The sequence below is a fragment of the Trichechus manatus genome, unplaced genomic scaffold (assembly GCF_000243295.1).
Source record: "Trichechus manatus latirostris isolate Lorelei unplaced genomic scaffold, TriManLat1.0 scaffold00176, whole genome shotgun sequence".
NCBI lineage: Eukaryota > Metazoa > Chordata > Mammalia > Sirenia > Trichechidae > Trichechus > Trichechus manatus.
In genome coordinates, this window is record NW_004444112.1 from 1,743,180 (window position 1) to 1,765,307 (window position 22,128).

Sequence of the window (22,128 nt, forward strand, 5' to 3'; positions counted from 1 at the left end):
CCAAGGAATGGTGCCTTCCTAGGCTGGTCTTTAGTAGATTTCACCCAACAAAGCAGGAAGCCAAACCTGCCTGGGGTTGGGGGTGACTCAGTATTGGGTGTGTCCAGCTGCCTCCATCCATTCCAGTCATTTCTGTGTCAACACTGTGCCCCAGTGAGATGTTCCTGAGGATAAATCTCTGACTGTGTCACTCTGCACATTAAGGAAATGAGGTGATAGTTAGCTTCTCTTACAGAAGGTGCTAGATTAAGTGAAATTCTGTACTAATTAGCCTGTTGAAATATTTGATGCCAAAGGAGGAACAATGCTCTGAAAGCTCAAGACTCATGTGTCATGGACAGCATCACCTGTGTGTGTTGTACACATATAGTGCTCGGACTTCTTCTAGAGAGTGTCAGGAGAAGATACTACTTCCATTGTTTTTATTGTGGTAAAAATATACACACCAAAACATTTGCCAATTCAACGATTTCTACCTGTAAACTTCAGTGACGTTGATTACATTAGTCATATTGTGCAACCGTAATCACTATCCTTTTCTGAACTGTTCCACCACCATTAACATAAACTTGATGCCCCATAAGCAAAAGCTCCTCCTTTCCCCCCTCCCACCCCTAGTAACCTAATAATCTTTGTTTTCTATATATTTGCTTATCTCATATAAGTGAGATCATGCAGTATTTGTCCTTTTTCGACTGCCTTCTTTCACTCAGCGTGATGTTTTCAAGGTTCACCCATGCATCAGGGCTTCATTTCTCTTTATGGCTGAGTAGTATTCCCTTGTGTGGATAGACCACATTGTGTTCATCCATTCATCCACTGATGGACGTTTGGTTCATTGCTACCTTTTGACGATTGTGAAAAGTGCTGCAAGGAATATTGGCGTATAGATTTCTTTTTGCATCCTAATTCCATTTTTCTATAACATTCATGCAATGCTGATGGCAGAATTTCTCTGCGGGAATGAAAATACGTACTTCCCTGTCACTTGCCGTTGAGCTAAATTAAGGCTTATCTTTAACAACAGACACTGATATGAACGTCTCCGCCCACGTCACCATGGCCGAGATGGCTTCGGCAGATCAGTGGTGCTGTGCCTCCCACCTCGGACGGTGCTGTCCTCCATCATGTAGCCGGGCATAGGGAATATTGAGAATCCTCTTCCCCTGTCCACTTTTAAGTTTGAAACAGGGTTCTTCCTTCCTTACAGATTGTAATGTGAACACTTACACAAAGAAAAGGACAGAGAAAGCATACTCACCCTATCATGCCCGGGGCCAAGCTAATCAGAGCCTGATACTTGGCACAATAGGACAGAGCAGTCACCCTGTTATCCCGGGCACCAAGAGCTGTCCCGCCCGTAACTACACTCTGGGTTTCTTTTGTTCCAAATGGCGGACAGCGCAAGACCCTATCAGAGCAGCCGGAATCGAATGCCCTGGTGGTGCCGTCATCCCCTGCTCTGCCTAGCATGGAGGCCTGCCCGGCTCTATCAGGCCCTCCAGCTGCTGGTGTGCTAGATAGAGCAGGAAGCAGGCCTGGAAAACAGTAGAGCCTCAGCCCCCAGAAAGGTCTAGAAACGGCTGTGATTTATGCAGGGCTCTGATCAGTGGCAGGTTGGGACTGATAAAAGGGGAGCATCTGGCTGCACACCGTCCGAGGTACAGCCACTGCCCCACCAGCACCTGGCTCTCAGGAAGGTCCCTGCAGCTGGCAGAAGAGGTGAACTCCAGAGTCTCTGGACAGCCCACCCTCCCCGCCCACTCCGCACAAAGTACCTCGTCTACAGCTTTGTCTGTGCCTCTGAGTGATTCCACAGGGCTCAGAAACGTCCAGCAAAGGATGCTGCTGGAGGACACCTCCGACTTGCAGAGCTGGCGGTCCCGCATCGGAGGATTTTCAGAATGGGCTACAGCTCCATTTGCTCTGGGCAAAGAAACTGGCAGCATTTCCAAAGCTCGTTTCTTCCAACCATCCAGAGCGTCCGCACCCTCTCCTCACTGATAGTGAAAAATCCCTGTAAGCCAACAAATAGAAACCTGGGCAGGGACATGCTCTTCTTCCACACCCCTCTGGGATATTCTCCCTGGAGTCAGTTTCAGGGTGCTTTTGCCCTGAACACACTAGAAAAGAAGGAAGAAGGCCTCCCCAGACACAGGTGTGGCAAAGCCAGCATGTGTGTTTTAGCAAGACAAATCGCACTTTAAGACATTTCTTCTTAATTATGTCTCCAGATGTGATTTGTTGGGGGCCATGTCTGCCATGACGGAGTGGCCCCTGTGCACATGAGTGGGGGGCCATGTCAGCTGTGAGGCCGTGGCCCCTGTACTCGAGGGGTGGGGAGCCAGGTCGGCTGCTCCTGGCCTAGCTCCCACCTGCACAACTGTGCTCAGAACCGCCTGTATGTGCACTTTCAATTTTTTCTCCATGGTAGCTGTTGCCAGCAAGTTGTAAACTACCGTATATCACTCAGATTTGAGAACCTAAACTTTAAAACAAATTAAACTCTTGTTGACATTGTAATAAAAATCAGAATGGAACTGAACAGCTCAGTAAAAGTGAACTTTAATTATTTTTGTGGATTTAAGATTGTTTTCTAGGATTCCCAGACTCCCAATACAGCAGAGTTATTTCCTCTTGGCAGATGGCTGGAGAGAAAGAAGGTGGCTGGAGGATGGAATGAGGTGCAGGTCTGGCAGGTCTGAGGAGGAAGCGGGTCCCCTGTCACTGGCCAGTGTTTGCTCGGCCTGACTGGGAGCGTCCACTAGGACGCGCAGCAACAACAGGGACGTGACAGCATTTGAGTGTGTGTGGGGGTGTGTATGCATTTTTAATGTGCTTTAATTTAAGAAAAGAGCTCAAAAATATTTGTCAAAGTCTGACTGTTAATTAGGTGTTTACACTGTGTGAAAAGAAAAACCAAAAGCACAAGTCTCACTATCCTTCAAAAATATGTCCAAATGCTGGGAAATGTATGTAGTATTTATTTAAGCTAGTTTTCTCTCTCACTTTCCCTCCCTCCCTCTCTTCTCTCACTCTCCCTTTCCCTCCTTTGCTCTCTCCCCATTTTTCTCCTTCTCTCTGTCCCTCTCCTTCTTTCCCTTTGTCCTTCTCTCTGTTCCTGCCCTCTGTCCCCCTCTCTCTTTTCCTCTCTTTCTCTCCTTCTCTCTCCCCCTTCCTCTCACTCTCGTTTCCACCTTATCTCTCACCGTTAACTGTAATGTGGATATTCTCTTTAGAATTCTCTTTCACGCGCTGAGATGGAAACGGTGGTTTCCACTGGTTCTCTCTGGCTTTCCATCCTTGATATGGTTTCCTGTCATGATGATGTAGCGTTAAAGCACTGCAGAGAAACGTGCAGATGGAAACCAGATAATTTATTAATTTAACAAGCGTCTCTCCAGAGGGTGTGTGTACTGGGAGGTGAGTTTTGAAGGCTCCCTTGTGGGCGGTTAGAATGTTCTGGTAAAGTGCTCCTCTCCCTACGCCGTCCATTTCCTGTTCATGTTGACTTCCTGTTTCCTCTGCTCTCAAAGCTAAGCTGGCACCTAGGTCATGATCTCTCATTTATAGACATGCTGATGCCCACCATTTACACCAAGTGGCCAAGCTCTCCTGCTGCCTCCATGGCTGATGCCTAAACATTTGCCATCTGGAGGTGGCCAGTTGGCTGAGACCAGGCTGGTCACTCCGCTTTGGTCCTGCCCAGCTGAGGTGACAGCAGACCTCATCTGGTCCCTCTGCAGCCTGGGTGAGGTCCTCCAAGAAGCCTCCAGCTTGGCAGGTAGAGTGCTGGGCCCTGCGGCTGTGGTGCCACTGTGTGCAGCAGCTCAGCAGACAGCATCCAGACACTCACCAAATGGGAGACGTTGAGGAGGAGAGGGTTTGACCATGACCTGACTCCGGACTCAGAATTTACACTCCACTGCCTGCCTGGAAAAGCATCGGGCATTCATGAACATTCCCTCTCCCCTGCCCACTGGGAGCATCTTTGCAGATGTGGGGTTTTAAAGCAATTTGGGCACTTTGGTTATTTCAGTGATCCTTCATTTGACCAGTGTTTGCTAAATTCAGGTGTTTTGATAAAATGTCTACTTGTGGTCCCATCCATGGAACCTAGTTCAGATTTTGGAGAATCAGATACAAATACCTTATGACTGTGGAGAAGATGGAGGGCAGTGGTGGTTCAGTGGTAGAATTCTCTCCAGATTTGATTCCTGGCCAATGTACGTCATGCACAGCTACCACCCATCTGTCAGTGGAGGCGTGTGTGTTGCTATCATACAGAACAGGTTTCAGCGGAGCTCACAGACTAAGATGGACTAGGAAGAAAGGCCTGGAGATCTACTTCTGAAAATCAGCCAATAAAAACTCTGTGGATCACAATGATCTGATCTGCAACCAATCACGGGGATGGTGCAGGATGGGGTAGCATTTCGTTCTGCTGTGCATGGATGAGGTTGTCATGAGTTGGGGCCTATTGACAGCTGCTAATAACAACGTGTAGAAGAGGTTTAGAAGTGAAGGCATTGAATTTTGACCCTACTTCTGAACTGTTCTTGGAAACTCGTTCACTCTATCCAAGTATTAACTTCCTCACTGTCATTAGGGCAGTGGCCACAGGTTTGTGGGTGCCCAGGCCAAGCTCGGCATAAGGTCCCACACAAAGCTAAACATTGTTGCAGTTTAAAAGTCAACCCCTCATGATGAAACCCTAGCATTTCATTGATTCTTCAGTCTAAATTACCATTGATTGTAAATAAATATCTCTAACTAGCTTAATCCCTACATAGCCCATCCTTTTTCTGACAATATATTTTAAAGCTTGTTCAGAAACCAAACTTACATAAACAGAAAAAGAATTAATGCTAAATTTTCCAAACAGATTGTTCATAGCCCCATTGGAAGGAAGAAATTCAACAAACACAAGACACTATGCAAGTTACTTTGATAGTGATTTCACCATAGCCAGAATCAATTTTTGGAAGCCTTTAGATTAGGTTTGTTGGTGGTGGTGACTGCTGTCAAGTTGATTCCAACTCATGATGACCCATGACTCATTTAAAGGGTAAATTGCTCCATGGGGTTTTCTCGACTGTAATCTTAACCGAAGCAGATTGCTAGGCCTTTTCTTCCATGGTACTACTCAGTAGGTTCGAACCTCCAACCTTTAAGTTAGCAATAGAGTGATTAGGTTTGTTAAATCTTGCTTAGTCTCCAAATCTTGTTGAAACTCCTGGAAGGGATTAATTTAACTTTCAAAAGAAGACATAAAACCAACCAGTGTTATAGATTACTTGTTTTGTTCTAGGCATTGTAGGGCTACTAAGACATATAAGAGGATTATATCTGAGCCCTCAAAAAATTAGAGTGTGGTGGGGGAGAATAATTTCAACAATGAGAAGTTAATCAAATTTTAAATAGCATTCAGGATGGAAATGAAAGTGGTGCTATAATTTATAATTTATAATAAGGTATGCTGATCAGTTGCCAAATGAATGGCAGCAGCCCTCATTGTTTGGGATTTGAGAGGCAGTCAAGGTCCCGTTAGGAAGGACTTTCCAGAGAGATTGGAGGTAAGTCCTAAAGGCTGTCTACTTCTATATCTCAACATGTACTCTGTGTTTCACATGGGAATGTAGTTAATAAAGTGTGAGGTTTTAAGGATGTGATAATTCACAGGCCTAGTGTCCAAGTTTGTCAAATTTGGAGCAGTGATTGACATAAGGACTTCCTCCAGGAAGCGGTCTATGAGAGTCTGTTCCCTATCTGCACAGCGGTCCCTGGCCCATGATCACGAAGAAAATGCACAGTCTCTTCTGCCTTCCTTCCGAGCTGTTGGAAGCAGCCTCTCCCATAGGGCTGAGAATGGTCCTTGAGATGCTGGGTCCTCCAGCCAGGCCCTTACTCAGACAACTCCGGGCACGCCACTGCGGCTCAGAGTCGATGAGGGCACAGCGTGCAGGGCCTGCTGATTCGATTAGAGCTAACGACTGCTCTGTAATGCTCAATTACAGAAAGCCTAATAGCCCCTCTGCACTGAAGCAGCGTCCATGGCACCTCATATACTGTGATGGATTGCTCATTATGTGCAATGCTAGAATAGTTTCTGTAAAGATTAATAATTGGATAATCAATACAAAAATGCAATGTTTTTTTTTTTTCCACCCCAAAGTCAATGTGTCCTAAAGACTGTGGAACCTACCCGTGTGCCTGCATTTTCTTGACTCCTTGTGCCATTGTTTCCACGTTAGGGATTTTCAGGAGGGACTTACCAGCTTGGCTGCTGGACACAATTTCCTTCCTGCCCTCTGTTATTTTCTGCTCAGCTCTTTACAGAATGAAGGAACAGGCTCATAGACTGTGGTGAATCAAGTAGAGGTCTACTCTCATGGAGCCTGCAGTCTAGTAGAGGGAGTGGGGCCGACAGGACCATTGAGGGATCATGTAGGGAGTGGTGATAGCCCAGGTGCCCATGCCATTGGCCAAAGGGATGGGTCCCTGGCCTCAGTGAAGTGGCCAGGAGCACAGAGTGCAGTTCCCAGGGGAGGGACCCAGCGCTGTGTGCCCTGCGTTCAGTTAGTGTGGGTGGGCAGAAGGGCAGGCGAGAACAGAGAGAGGTGTAGGGGCTTCTCAGGGAGGGTCTTTGGGATCACCCAAGGACCTCATGTGCACACCCACTCTGTCTCAGGAATATCACTCTGGCTGCAGCATGGGGAGTGCGTGTTAGCAGATACTCAGAGCAGCAGCAGGGAGACCGGTTGGGGATCCTGCCATAACCTAGCCAAGCTGTGGACCATCGGGGCTCGAGATGTGGTAGGGGCTGGGGAGAAGGTGGGCTGGACCATTGAGGGACCCTGTCAGGACCTGTGAGGGAATCAGCCGGTGCAGAGTATGTTATCAGAGGTGAGGGGCCTGGACAATGGCATCAGGGAGCCAGGAGGGTAGGGGGCTGTATGGTGCTGGAGCTCAGTGAGAGAGTCTGATTGGACTCTGGGTTTAGAATCAACAGCTGGTAACCAACCAGAGAGGCTACTCAGGATGGTGTGTGGAGGGCAGATGGGGAGAACCTTGGGGAACCCACAGTGGCGTGGAGGGGGGACCTGGGAAGAGTGGACCCTCAGGAAGGGCATCCAAGTGTCAGAGCTGGAAGGAGAACATCACTGGAGACCCTGCAGGAGGGTGGGGGGACGGAATGAACCAGCCACGTGGTGGAGGATGCACGGAGGGAACCAGCCACATGGCGGGGGGGCGGGAGGGGAGGTGAACCAAGAGAACCAGCCACATGGCCTGAGGGTGGGCGGAAACCAGGAGAGGTGCAGGGCGCAGCGGGGCATCATCTCAGCAGGTTGAGGGCGGGTGCTCTGCCTAGCAGTACGCAGTGCCGTTCATCCCAGGGGCAGGGGTAATGCCTTTTTCCAAAAGTGATGTGAGATCTCACAGTTCCCATAAGGAAGCTGGAGGAAAGTATCTTTCTAAAGTAGCATTCCCAAATGCATCCTAGAAAACACTCCTCCTTTGGCAGGCTGGCTGTGTGTTTTCTGATGAACAAAGAAACAAATGTGGGCACCAGTATAGCCTGTGCTTCCCTTTGGGCCAGAGGGACGGATTACCGAATAAGCAAGGTATGCACCGGCTTACTTGTACTTACTTACTAGTCTGTAGTGCACAATTTCATCTGGTTTTCACCACATCAGAAACCCACGTGAAATCGTGCGCTACAAATTAGTAAGTAAGTACAAGTAAGCCTGCGTGTACCTTGCCTACTGTAATCTTCCCCTGACTGGCTCTGGCGATTCATGACCTCATTCACAGGGCCCCCCAACAGAGCACCTCTTTACGTTTGTGGGAACCAATGGGGTTTTTGGCCCTCTTTTTAACTTTATCACCTGTCACCTTGGGCATGGCTGGTGGGAATGTGTTCTGGAAAGCACACTTCTGTTCTAGCTTCTGCCTTCCTAATGGCATCGAGTAATTAAGGCTGCACCCAGATTTTCGTGTTGTCAGTATCTCTCCTTTTTTTAGAACAGCTTTATGGAGTCATAATTCACATTCCATGCACTTCACCTCAGGCAATCCCTGAGCCATGCTGAGGAGCAGGGAGATTTGGAGGGGCTTTAGAGGGCGACGTTGGGCCAGTTACGGAGTGTGTGTGCGCAGGCACAGAGGATAGCCGTGGGATGCTGGGACACGTGGCCTCAAGCCTGCCCATGGTCCAGGGTTGGTTCCTCAAGTAGAGTCAGGTAGGCCACCGGTCCGGTTCCGAGGACCTGGCCCAGTGAGGAGACTCTGCCTCCCTCCCCCGTAGGCTCCAGCATCCTTGTCTGGTTTTGGTTATGGGAATTCCAGATGTGCACAAGTGGATAGAAAATGGGTGCCACAAGCCCCTCACGAAATTCACCGCTTGTCTTGATATCTCCACACTGACTCCACCCACCCACTTACTAGTGGTGTCGCCGAGATGTTTAAGCCAAGCCCCAGAGCTTGCTCCATCTCATCCCTACATGTTAGATGCACCTTTTTCTGAACAGCCCTCGGATGATCACACCTCGCAAAGCCAGTCAGAATTCTTGGTGAGACAAGGATTCAGTTCAGGTTTGCATTTAACTATGAGAAGCTTTGGTTCCATGTCACAGTGGGTGGGGGGGTGGGGGATGAAGGGCCTCAGGGATGAAGGGCCTCAGGAATGTCAGTCTCCTCACCCAGCCCAGCTCCTGGAACCTGGTGCACCTGTGGGTGGGTGGGCACACCTGGAGGAGCTGCTGACAGGCCTGTGTGGACCCCAGGTGGACTTTTGATTTCTTACCTTCAGTAAAGCTGTTTTTTTAAAAAAGAAGAGAAACCAACAAGAATAAAATGTGGGTACAGCCTGAATTGTTCTGTGCCATCTGGAAGGCAGAAGCTAAAACAGATTTTGACCCACTCACTAATTCAGACTTCCAACAGCAGCATTTATCTTGACCATTTCCTCAGTTACCCTAAAGAAGGAAGATACACTGTTAATGCATTTTTACTTTGAAAATCCCTGACCTTATACTACCACAGCCAGAGAAAAAAAATTACATAGAGAGAGATAGATAAATGTATGATGTATATATACATTTTCCCACAATTCAGTTCATTCTGTTTGAGTAGGACTCTCATGATTTGGGGGAATATATTTTCTAGTGGCACAAAGACAAGACTGGAAAGATGCTTGCTGATGGTGTAATGGTCCCCGTGAATAATGACTGAATGGAACTCAGCAAGTTGACAGTCACATACTAACCGATGAGCACAGGCTAGCCCAGCACATCAGCTGGGAGGGAGGAGGCCAGAGGAAGCCCCCCACTGGCCCCTCCCAGGTCGTCCCCACTGGAGTTTCCACATGGGGTGTTTGCTTATTTGGAGTTTATTTGGAGTATTTGGGCTAAATAAGGAAGCAGCACTTAAGGTAGGAAAATTATTCTGTTTTAATGGCTGACAGTCACGTTAACAACCATTTCCGTCGGTGCCAACGTGCCTTCAGGTGGGAGGGTCATGTTTTATTAAAACGGCCACTTGTTGTCACTCAGCGACTCCACTGTCCCGTCCTCTCTTTCCAGAAATAGCAAGCCCCATGGCAGCGGGTTATTGTGATTAAAAAGATAAAAATAAGTGAAGGCTTAAATAGGTCCTGGACACCCGAGGTAACACAGGAACTCACTTTTTAATGAAACTTGAGGAGCTGCGTTATTTTCCACTGCTTCACAGAGAAGTGAAAAGGGTGTTAGTGATGTTGCAACTCTGCATTTTCAGAATTAGTGTGATTGGAACTCATTCGTGGGAAGTTTCACAGCCGTGGCACCTTGTTGGGGAGGGGGTCAGTCCCAGGAACTGAACAGGACCCTCATGGGCATGCAGCCCTACTAGGTGCAAGGAGCTTGTTTTAACATCAAAACACCGACTAGTAACAGAGGACAATCTACAGTAGACCTCAGAGAGGTTGCTGCTGCTTAAGAAATAGAAAACCCACATGAGAGGCAGGCTGATGCTCCTGGTGCCGCTGCTAACCATCTCTCTGTATCAGACCAAATCCTCTTGTGGAGTGGAGCAAAAGCCACTTTTCCGCTTCCTATTTTCTGATTTCTAGTCACGTCTTTCATCATGGTATTTTTAATGTACTTACGTCACATTTACTACAAAACCTTAAACAAGAGCCAAATTAAGCTAGATGGATACATCAGATGGAGAAGTGGAGAGCTGTCTGTTCAGTCACTTTTTCAGCCCTAAAGCAGTAAACACATCTATCACACCCCCTCACATGAAAAGCACAGCTGTGAAAATCTGTATGTTCATTAGGATTTCCAGCCACCACCAAAGGCTTCCAGGTTCCCAGAATCATTAAACCAAAAAAAACCAAACCTGTTGCAGTCAAGCTGATTCTGACTCATAGCGACCCTATAGGGCAGAGTACAACTGCCCCATAGGTTTCCAGGGAGCAGCCGGTGGATTCAAACTGCTGACCTTTTGGTTAGCAGCCAAGCTCTTAACCACTGCACCACCAGGGCTCCTCAGAATCATTAGAGATTCCAAAAGTCCAGTGCCACAAACATCAGTCGGATACTTCTTAGAAGTCAGCTATTTAAGAAGAGGATCTGGCCTGAGGTAGTTCTGGTTTTACTTGTGTCTACCTAAATTATTTTCCTCTCAGGTTACAGTACTAACTTTAGCTAAAGGTGTATTTTCTCGGAAAGACCAAGCAAATGCTTTTTATAATCATCTTCAAGTTGTCGGGATGGGAAAGCATTTGTTTTCCTTCCTGTGTCGTTTTGCTCTTCACAAAGTTATTTTGGCTCTCCCTTAAACATGAAGATGGTTTTGATGACTTGTCCACTGTGAAGAATGTGAGTTTTTCTGTCCCTCGGAGGAAAATGGAGTAAACAAGCAAAACTGTGCTTTTGTGCTGTATGTGCTTTTATGTGGGCATTTCGTTTGGTCACGTGTTTCGGAGGGGCAGAGGGCAGCACTGGGCACAGCTGTAGGAAGCTGTGATGCTAACACACACGGATCCTGTTGGGACCCCTGCGGTGGAGTGGTGACGACCTTCTTGTTTCCATGTTGTTTTTGTTTAAAGGACGATGAACTTTAAAAAAAAATAGTTCCTTTAATAAAAGAGTCATATTGCAGTGTGTCAAAGAACCAGGAATGAAAAAAGTCACACTATAGGGGAGGGAATAGATTCCATTTCTTGATGAGAGGAGGCCCTTGGTGGTGTAGTTAATGCGCCTGGCTGCTCACTGAAAGGTTGGAGGTTTGAGTCTGCCCAGAGGTGCCTCAGAAGAAAGGCTTGACGATCTGCTTCCAAAAAATCAGCCATTAAAAAACCTATGGAGCACCATGCTCCCCTGACACACATGGGGTTGCCAAGAGTCGGGGTTGACCCAACGGCAACTGGTTGTCCCTGGGCCATGGTTGCTAGTTTGCCAAGGACTAGTAGATAAACATTGTTCATTTTTAAAAATCCGTAATACAGTTGGTTTCCATATTTGGACTAACATAAATATCAAAAAAAGAGGAAAATGCTCTCAAATATATTCTATGTAATTAAGCTAATAGACACAAATACCAACAAATACGTTTTCAAAAATTGACACAACAGTATTATTTCCAAAGTATGGTCCTTGTCAGCTTTAATTATTGTTGTTGTTTTTTTTACTGCAAGGATTCAACAGTATGGCTGGGTTAGCATTGCTGAGCTGCATTTTGTGTTCTTTAGCCTGAATCCAGCTCCTAAGAAACCAGGATCAGTGAGCATCTGGTACCTGGCAGAAACCCTGCGCCCGCCTGCCCAGTTCCTCCACCCCACGGGCACTGGGCAGATGCTTAGTGAGAGCAGGCCTCCCCTCGCTCCTGCCTTACAGGGTGGCCCCCACTCGCTCCAGGGGGAGGAACGAGCATGTGGCGCCCAGCACAGCCACTGGGCAAGACCATGGCTCAGCTCCCTGAGCCAACCGTTTGTTCTGACATTGAGTGATGCATGTGCATTGTAAGAAATCTGGAAAGAGCCTAAAGAAGGGTTTTAAGTCCCCCCACCCTGTTGCCATTCTGTCTGTGTATGAACACGTGCCCCTGTGGTTGAGCTCATACTTTGCATTCACTTCAGACTGGTACAACTTTCACTCATGTGCCTCGTAGCTCTTCTCTCCCAACAACCCAGTGAACTGAAACGCGCACACATGAGGCGCACACGTGTGTCTTTCTCCTATGAAAACGGCGATTTGGGTGCCTGAGTTTCCTGGGCGGATGGAGCTGTTCAGTAATACATTCGGCCATTTGCAAGGAGGCCGGAGCAGCGCCAGTCTCCCTGTGCTGTGTGTGACCTTCCGGCTAAAGGAACCGTGGCAGCGCCAACCCCTCCAACCACAGCTCGTGGCCAAGTCTCACTCTGGGCCCTGCTGTTCAGCAGCTCTGTGGGACAGGCCCCTCCGGTCCGGTCTTCAAAGTAAGAATAATGCCCAGCTCCCGGGAGAGCTGCGAGGACTTGGTAGGTTCATGTACTCCATAGCATCTGGCACATAATAGTCACACAAAAAAGTAGCTAAGGCTGCAACCAGATGGAAGGCTGGCAGCTCATTGTCCCCAGTCAGAACTGTAGTTCAGGTGGATTTACTTCTCCATTTGAAATGACCAAAGAATTCCCCGATTCATACAGCAGAAGGGGACCTTAGTCCAGCCCCCTCATTTTCAGATAAGGAAACTAAGACCAGGCCAGGTGAGGCCACTCACCCACACATGCCTTGGTTTGGAGGCAGATGGAGCAAAGCTGGGGTCCTCCTTAATTAGGACTTGATCCTCATGTGTGGGTTTTCTGAGGTCAGGTTGTGCGTAGGTCATCCACAAGCCTCTGAGTGACGGTTTGGACAATGTGGCATAAAAGCAGGGAGAATCTAGGTCTGGAGGAGTGGACGCACAGAGCCTCTGTGTGTAGTGGTCACCTGAGAAGTTGTTTCATTACCCATCGACAACCAAAAGCCATTGCCCTCGAGTCGATTCCGACTCATGGCGCCCCTATAGGACAGAGTAGAACTGCCCCATAGGGTTTCCAAGGAGTGGCTGATGGATTCAGACTGCCGACCTTTTGGTTAGTGGCCAGGCTGTTAACCACTGCACCACCAGGGCTCCACCCATCAACGAAGCTCTCCCGAAAAGTAAGAGGCCAGGGCATTATTTAAAACAAAGAACAGCTGGGTGTCTTCTCATACGGTTTCTTCCATTTGTTAGGGCTTGCTTTTCCCAGGGTGTACCCACACGTTAACTCTGATTACAGAGCTCACACGGCTCACTTACTGGGGTCTGGGGGTGAACACACTGGACCTCTTGGCTCATGGCTCTCTTTCTGTAGTGACACTTTCCTGTTGCAGTTCAAAGTGATGATCCCTGTTATCCAAGTCAAACACACACGCTCACTTACGGGGGGGAGAGGGAGACCACGACAGGGTCCTGACACTGATCAGATAAGTGACGGGACAAAACTTGTCAGGACAGCAATGAGGCCACCCAGCTGCAGAGAAGTCACAACGGAGCAAGACTCAGACACCGTGACAGGGAGACATGTGATGGCAGATAGAGGCCACGGTGATGTCAGATTTCAACAACAGAATCAAAGCTGTGGCGAAAGGGTGTAGTAAGAAATCCCGAGGCCCCTTTCAGGCCGGAAGCATCTCTAGAAGCCTCTGCCGGACTTTTTCACGTAAAACGGTTGGAATAGCCTGGCCATTCTGCCGGGATTTTTGAATGAAGTTTCTGATGTCGAGTGTCAGCAGATCTCTTCGGTGCTGTTATCTGTAGTGATGTCAGTGGAGAGCACTGAGATTACTTTGCTCTTTATTTTGGAGCAAAGGAGATGCTGTTGTGGTGTTTGTCCCGATGAAGCGATGGAAAAGAAATGCTCATACAAACCTTTTTGTGGTTTCTTCGGTTGCTTGCCTTGTTCTCCCCGCCCCCTCCCCGCCCCCCATTTGAAGAGTTTTAAAACACATAAAAGTACTTTAAAGCTTATACAGGAGACATACTTGAAAAAAAAAAAACATTTTTTAGCTGAAACAGGAGACTACCATGTTTCAGTTTGTGTGTATGTGGGGAGATGGGGGGGAGTACTGGTGGGTATCTTTGTTTGTTTTGTTTTAAGAGAAGCATGCCACAGAAAAGGAAAGTAATAGCACCCACAATCCCTTCACCTTCTCTTACCTCAGAGACTCCCAGCTCCCAGCCTGAGTCACTGACAGGTGAGGATAGGGGGAGGGAGCAGGGTAACAATGCAGTTTGGAAGAGGGGCTACAAGCCCAGATGCCCAGTGGGCCTGGTGGAGCAGTTCTGATTTGTCTCCACATGCCGCACTCCTTCACTGGGCCGGCAGGGCCAGAACCAGCCAAGCCCCCAAGCTCTCGGGACTTCCCTAGCAAGGAAGGAAAAAGCCACTTCTAACCCAGAGATGTGCAGGTGGAACCACGAGGAAAACCAGGTACCACTGAGTCAATCCTGACTCATGGCAACCCCACATGTGCAGAGTAGAAAACTGTGCTCCATAGGGTTTTCAGTGGCTGATCTTTTGGAAGTAGATTGCCAGGCCTTTCTTCCAAGGTGCCTCTGGGAGGACTTGAACGTCCAACCTTTCCATTAACAGCTGAGCACAGTAACTGTTTGCACCACTCAGGGACTCCGGAACTACAGGGAGTCTATGGAGACTGTGTCTAAACAGACATACGACAGCTGGTGCATCCAGATGGAGAGGTCAGGGGGCACCAGCTAAGCCAAAGTACAAGGGTCAGCTTTATTGCGGCACAGTTCCGGGCCTTCCTGGTCTCACCATTTATGAAATTGGCACTTGTAGTCCTGAATTTGCCACCTCATAGGGTGGCTGCCAGGATCTACCACGATAACATGTGCCTCAGAGTAGATAATATGTGGAGCTGCTTTGAAAGCTTTAAAAGGTAAATGAATGTTAGGCAAGTAAGTAGTTAACTCATTCCTGGAAATTTGATTTGAGATCCTCTTTTGCTTTCAGAAACCAAGAATTCAGAAATGTAGGAAAACTTTACTTGAAAGTGAGGCAGTGAGTGGGACAAACGTATTAAGCCATATTCAAATTCTCACAATTGCTATTTGGTTTGTGTTGTGTTCTCAGCCTTTGCTGTTGTTAGGTGTCCTTGAATTGGGTTCCAACTCGTAGCGACCCCATGTACAACAGAACAAAACACTGCCCGGTCCTGCAGCATCCTTACAATCGTTGCTATGTTTGAGCTCATTGTCCAACCTGAGGGACTCATCTTCTGGCACAATATCAGACAGTGTTCTGCCGCTGTTCATAAGGTTTTCTCTGGCCAGCTTCTTTAGAAGTAGATCACTAGGCCTTTCTTCCTAATCTGTCTTAGTCTGGAAGCTCCGCTGAAACCTGCCCACGATGGGTGACCCTGTTGGTATTTGAAATACTGGTGGCAGAGCTTCCAGCATCACACCAACACACAAGCTACCACAGTACGACAAACTGACAGGCAAGTGGTGGGTTCTCAATACAGTCATACAAAAACCCATGAGTGAAACCTCAGAGGTGAACTCTGTCTGTTTCACGAGAGTTTAATGTCAACTTTTTTTCAAAATGGTGCTTTAGAAAGAAGAAACTGGTTATATGAAAGTACAAATATTTTACTCTAAAAAGGATCTTTCACTCTCTAATGGGTCTGCACCATTCATTTGTGGATAGAGAAAAAACGTTCATGTCACATTAGCAAAAATATAGTTGGTATTTATGAGTAACGTAAGACCAGTACACAGCCGTGCTTGTACTTTCTCTTTTGCAGTTTTTATGTTTTAAAAACATACGAATTTCCTATTTCATTCAATTCCAGAGGGGTTTATGGATGTGTGTGTCTGGGTGGGAGTACATGCATACGTATGTATATACACATACACACATACACACACATCCTGTGTGCACACCCCCAATTAAAGCAGGGATTCAAACCGCCACACAGAAGTTTAGAAAAAAAACAATAGTTTCCACCTTAGGAGGATTTTAGAGAAAAATTAAATATAAGGGAAAAAACCTTTCTTATTAAATTAAATTGTGGTCTAACAGCTTACCACATCCTGCCGCAGGGACATCTGATGTGAAGCAGAGACAGAGGACGGTTCCTCTCTGGGTCTCTGACAAGGAGAGTGTCACAGGTTACCTGCAGTTCAAAATATTCTGCAAAGAAAAAACCTGTGTCAGTGGAAAAGCTGAATCAGAAGATGGGAAGTGTCAGTGAGAGAGGACGTGGCGGGAGCGTGGGCGACCTGGGTACAACCGCACGGAGCAGGGCCACCCCCAGAGGAGCAGGAGAGAGGCCCAGTGAAGCTGGGTGCTGGTGGGACTCACCCATCGCCTAATGGAAGGGAAGTGGGCAGTCGTGGCCGAGAAGAGATGGGCGGAGGTTCACACATGTCGTTCTCGACCCGGCCGACAGTGAATGGCAGCCATAGCTCAGCCCTTCAGCTACATGTTCTTTCTTACTCCATCCATGAGGTGTGAGCGCTTAGCTTTTCTCACAGAGAACAGCACAAAGTGTATCTAAGGAAGAGTAAGGTCTCAAGCGTTATACCATCTTCAGCTGCGTAGACGGGAATGTGGGATTACATCGGTGTGGACACAGTTATATGGGACGTCATCAGTTTTGGAGACAGTTATGTGGGATGTCATTGGTCCCTCCATGAGCTCTGCTCCCCGTGGCCCCTCTAGTAAGACCTGATGGTTGTGAGCTCTGCCCTGCAGCCCCTCCAGTCAGAACTGATAGGTGTGAGCTCTGCCCCTCGGCCCCTCCAGCTCCCCAAGGTCCTTGGTGGAAACCCAGACAAGGAGTCGAGTCAGCTTGGGCACAGAGGAGCCATGCGACGGGACACATGACTCTGGTGTGGGGTCCTGGACACATCGACACAGTGAGCGATTTCCTGTCCCACCCACCCGGGCTCCCCCTGAGGCTCAGGTGCACCAGTGGGCTGCAAGGGGAAGCCCACGTTGAGGTTCCTTCCCCTTTTATCTTTTCACACAGATGTTATTTTTTCCTGCTGTGTGTGTGCCACTGAGCAACTTGAAGGTCCAAGTCGCTCACCTGTGGCCCTGCTGCCCCCTCCTGACTCCCCATCTTCATTGTCCCCACCTCCTTCCATCCCCACTGCTCGCCTCACTGGGGTCAAACCCTGACCCCATGTTCAGTTGTCCTTAAAAATCAGATGGAAATAGACACAGAATTCCTTAAGTAGCACAATTGAAAGGAGCCACAAAATCCCACCGCACTGTCCTCTGACTGGTGTAGCATTTTAAATGACCCCAGACGCATGCAGCCTTGCCTGCTCTAGGGCCTCAGTGGCTGCGTGTCCCCAGCCTTCAGTGCCCCCACAGCTGCTGGGTCCATGGGAGCTCTTGCTTCCTGGGGGGCATCAGCCCAGAAACCAGCAACTAGGATGTGTGTCAGCTCCACAGTGACCCTGACCCCTGCTGTGCCCATGCAAAGGAGCGGTTCTCAGATAACATGAGAGGGCGACCAGGAAAGCGGTGTGCAAACTGTAAAGTGCTACCCAAACAACAGTGTGCTCTACAGCGTAAGCTGTTGTAATTGTAACTGGTCACTTTCACATCATCGCCAAAGGAGCAGTCTTTTCACAAATGATCTGTGCCTCTTCCTTCAGTATGTTAGACCCTCTTGACTTGGGTCAGAGAAGTCCTAATTGCCGGAAAGACTTTTCCTTACTTAGAAAATACCCTATTGGGACTCAAGATGTGGGATTTTGCTTTACCTCAGAAAGTGTTTTGATGTGGCAGTGTTCTGTAAAATAGGAATTGGACATGTGCCTCTTAACAAGAGTCTAAACAAGTGAAGTGGGAAGAGAAGGGTAGATAATCAAGTCCTGCACCTCTAGTGTTTAGTGCATTCTTGTCTCGCTGCAGTGTGACAGTAGCAAGGAACAGAGAGAATGAGAGAAAGATGGTGTGGCTTTCAAGTGTCCTGTGCGGGAAAAGAAGAGCTGCCTTTCTCTAGGGTGACTTTCTCTAGAACTCCTTTCTGTAGAGCGCCTTTCTTCAGGGCCTCCTTTCTCTAGAGCGCCTTTTGCTAGGGCTCCTTTCTCCAGGCCTCATTTCTCTAGGGCTCCTTTCTCTAGAGCGCCTTTCTGTAGGGCGCCTTTCATAGACCGCCTTTCTCTAGGTTTCCTTTCTCTAGGGTGACTTTCTCTAGAACTCCTTTGTCTAGAGCTCCTTTCTCTAGAGCGCCTTTCTCCAGGGCCGCCTTTCTCTAGAGCTCCTTTCTCTAGAGCGCCTTTCTGTAGGGTGCCTTTCATACAGTGCCTTTCTCTAGATTTCCTTTCTCTAGGGCGCCTTTCTCTAGAACTCCTTTCTCTGAGGCTCCTTTCTGTAGAGCACTTTCTCAAGGCTGCCTTTCTCTAGGACGCTTTTCTCTAGAACTCCTTTCTCTAGAGTGCTGCCTTTCTCTAGGGCATCTTTCTCTAGGGTTCCTTTCTCTAGGATTTCTTTATCTAGAGGGCCACCTTTCTCCAGGGCTCCTTTCTCTAAGGTACCTTTCTCTAGGCAGCCTTTCTCTAGAGCCTCCTTCTTTCTCCTCTGCCAGGCACACTGGCTGCTGAGCTCAGGGCCCCATGGTGGCCGTCATAGAGTCGTAAGCTGAGTGTCCTGGAAACACCTGTGGTAAGGAGCGGTGATGTGCACCAGGGGTGGGTTTGTGCAAACGTCACTGAGTACCACCTGTGGGCACTTTGGCCTGGTGACATCTTCATCCATGGATTTAAAGAGTTACCCTGAGGAGGTTGGGCATGAATTCCTCCCAGTGTTTTCCATATCTAGGGCCAGTGCCATCATCGAGGACTGCGCAGTCACATAGGCTGCTGGTATGTGGGTCCCCTGTTGCTGGGAGCGCCCACGTCAGTCCAGTTCCTCTGAGGGATACAGCCTGGAGCCCACCATTCCCCAGGTGCTTCTGGCCCTGTGGGGGTGGAATTAGCCGAGTGGAAAGGAACCAGGTGCTAAGTTAGTGAGATGCACTTTCAAGAGGCCTTCATTTAGATGTCCAGTAGGGAGGCTGGGCAAGCCTGCCCTGGCCCACGCCACCCACTCCAGGGGAAGAGCCGAGGTGGGGTGTTTGTTCACAGTCAGGGCTCCTAACTCGTCTGTTATCAGTTCCCATGACACAATTCCTGATTCCCCACCACGTGTTGTTATTGTTATTCTTAAAAATGGTCAGGGGGAGCTGGGAGGGGCTGGGGAAGGGAGTGGGGTGGGTGATGAAACGTCCACCAGCTAATTACTCCAGGAAGCAGCCCGAGACAGGCCGGGGCCTCTGCAGAGACACACAGGCTTATCTGCTCAGCGTCCAGCCCCGGCTGGGCACCAGTGGTTCCGTGACGTGAGCTTGAGCGCCCACCTCCCAGTTCTATAGGAAAATGCGGCGTGGTGGCAGCCTTCCTGGTGACATTGCCTATCTGAGAGCCATCAGGTGCTGCAGGCTGTGGGAGGGCAGAGGGAGGGACGCTGTGCAGGTCACCATCGGTGGCCCTCTCCAGGTTCCGTCACTTCCTGTGCATCTGCCAAAAATCACAAGCTGATAGTGGACTCGTCCGAGTGTGGGAAACTGCCGACAGCCTGTGGGGAGATGAAGAATGAAGGAAGGGCCGGGGGCCGGCTGCTGGGGATGGGCTCCTCTCTCTGGCCTTCCCCCTCCTGCTGCTCTCTGGTCACTGCCAGTGCGGTGACATGGCCAAGGAAGTGGGGCTCTTCTCTTTAGAAAAGCAATCCCAGAGCACAGGCTCCGGTGAGGGGTTCTGTCCTTGTGGGTGGGCATGTAAACTTAGAAAACATAGACGGCATGTTAGCTCCTGTCCTGGAGGAGACACACTGCGGCCAAAAAGATCAGTTTGTGCCTGTGATCATGCACTGAGGCGGTGGCTTGGAGGACAGTGGCTTCTTTAATTGGGTGGCTAGTCCTGGGCAGACAGATGCCCGACTCAGGATTCCGAAGGAGCATGTGTGGCAGCAGTTGAGATGCCGGTTCCTTTTGGGACACAGGTTTCCACGGGTGGAGCATCCCTTATGGAATGTGTACAGAACTCTTTAATGTTTACACATTTTTACTGCACAGTAGCTTTTCCCTAACAATTCTTCTATTTTTGTTTTCTTGCAGTAAATGAAATAATACGAAATGACCTCTCCAGTACTAACATCCACTCTTAGTTTGCAACGTTGGGTCTCATTCAGAAGCTGTGCAGTGTCAACGGATGCCAGTTCAGCTTCAGCATACAAAGATTTTTGCCTAAGTAAATGGAACACAGTACCTGGTACCACTCAGAACTCCCAACCTCCTGAATGCTGGGAGCTGAAGAATTATATTCTATGTAAAAAGCAGTAGCTCTCTACCAAGAAGGAATGAATGAATGAGTGAAGGAAGAAAGGAAGGAAGGTAGGAAGGAAGGAGGAAAGGAAGGAAGACCAACCCATCTTCTGGAAAAAATGTCATCTCAAGAAAAAGAAAAGGAGGTGGGGTGGGCTGACTACAGGGGACGTGCTGTGCAATGGCCCCTTTGTGGGGTCACTCGTGGGCATGGTCCAATATGGTGGTTTGATCCCGAGCTTTGCCCTTGGGGCACCGGATCTCAATACTGGAAGTGCCTTATTGAACCAGGTCATAGCATCAGGACATCAAATTGGTCATTGAATTTGCTACCATGAGAGTATTTGTAGGAGCAAAAGCTATGAAAACATTTCATTATGATGCTTTCTCCTTTGTATAAAGTACAAGAATACTGGCTAGCTAAGGGTGGTGAGAAAAACCTAATATGAGTTTTCTCCTTTTTCTCACCTTCTCCTGGGCTGATGTGTACAGTGTTGTTGCCTTATTCAGTGCATTTTAGAACTCTTCCCATTTGTCATCTCAAATCTCTCATAATATACTTCTCCCCACTGTGTTACTAAAATCACAGGATTGTTGATAGTAGCATGCTAGGATTTTTGTTTTTAATCTGGCTTCAAACATAGCACAAGTAAGTTGACTAGCACAAGGTAGGTTATTGGACAAAAAAAGAAATCTATCTGTTGCAGGATAGATCTTGCGATTGCATGTATATACATATGTAGGCATGTATTTATATATAAATAATAAATAGGGGTGGTGATCTTCAGTCTTTGCCCAGAAGGGCTTCACAGTTAGCAATAACCAGCATCCACTTTGGAAAATGCATCTAGGATTCCAAGCCTGACTTTTCAGCTACTCCCACTGGGTCCACCATACCTCTGACAGGTCTCCATGTTCTCGCCTCATGCAGTTATACGAGCACTTTAGAGAGCCAGGCCAGATGCATTCGAAACACACGTGTGTTACCAAATGGCAAAATTGGCAAGGGACTGTAAATATCATTATAAAAGGAGTGTAATATATTTGTTCGATTATAAGATTATTACTTCACAGAAGCCTTATAACTCTGCTTCATCTAAGAAAAGTATTACCAAAAACAATGTTTAAATATGCAGCAATGTATAGTATGTTTTCGAGTTAGTTTATGTCAAGAGATAGAGTAGTGTAGTCTTTGCTGTTGCATTTTGTACAATTAACAGCTAATTACACATTATTACTAGCAGTGACCTATTGTTTCATATAACCAAAAAGCATGGTTTAATTAAAACATGTTTAACCTAATAATTGTGCCTTAGGAATTCATGCCCCCTTATGGAATATGCCTGAACTACACCCTCGGGTGGTGGCGTAAGTTACTAAGTCATTAAACGCAATGTTATGACCGAGAAAGAGCTTTCCCACAGAAAGAATTATTTTTAAAATGTTCTTCTGTATGACTATGTCTTATTTTTTCTTTTTTTTAACTCACAGAAAGAAACAAAACCCTGAAAGCCATATTTGTAACTTTTGCACATAACTGTGAGGAGCTGAAGATATATGGCTAACTGTACATAGCTCACTGCCCCACCGGGCAGACTGTTCCTCCCGCCTGTTCTACCCATTCCCCCACCCTGTATTTAGCATCCTAGGAGTTGCATGAAATATTTCTAGTAGACTGTCCTATGAAAAGGAAACATTTGATATTTGCGTCAGCTATCTTTGTAGTTAGAAAATA

General features: G+C 47.8%; 1 protein-coding gene across 3 annotated transcripts in view; it reads left to right on the forward strand.

The window, feature by feature from the left end:
• Positions 1 to 22,128, forward strand: part of NFATC1 (nuclear factor of activated T cells 1) — a 116,617-nt gene extending 94,489 nt beyond the window's left edge. For all 3 annotated transcript variants that reach the window (XM_012558599.2, XM_023741217.1, XM_023741218.1), the window contains one exon: positions 20,187 to 22,128. In XM_012558599.2, coding sequence (XP_012414053.2) covers positions 20,187 to 20,236 — 50 coding nt within the window. In that variant the 3' untranslated portion in view covers positions 20,237 to 22,128. The remainder of the gene's footprint in view (positions 1 to 20,186) is intronic.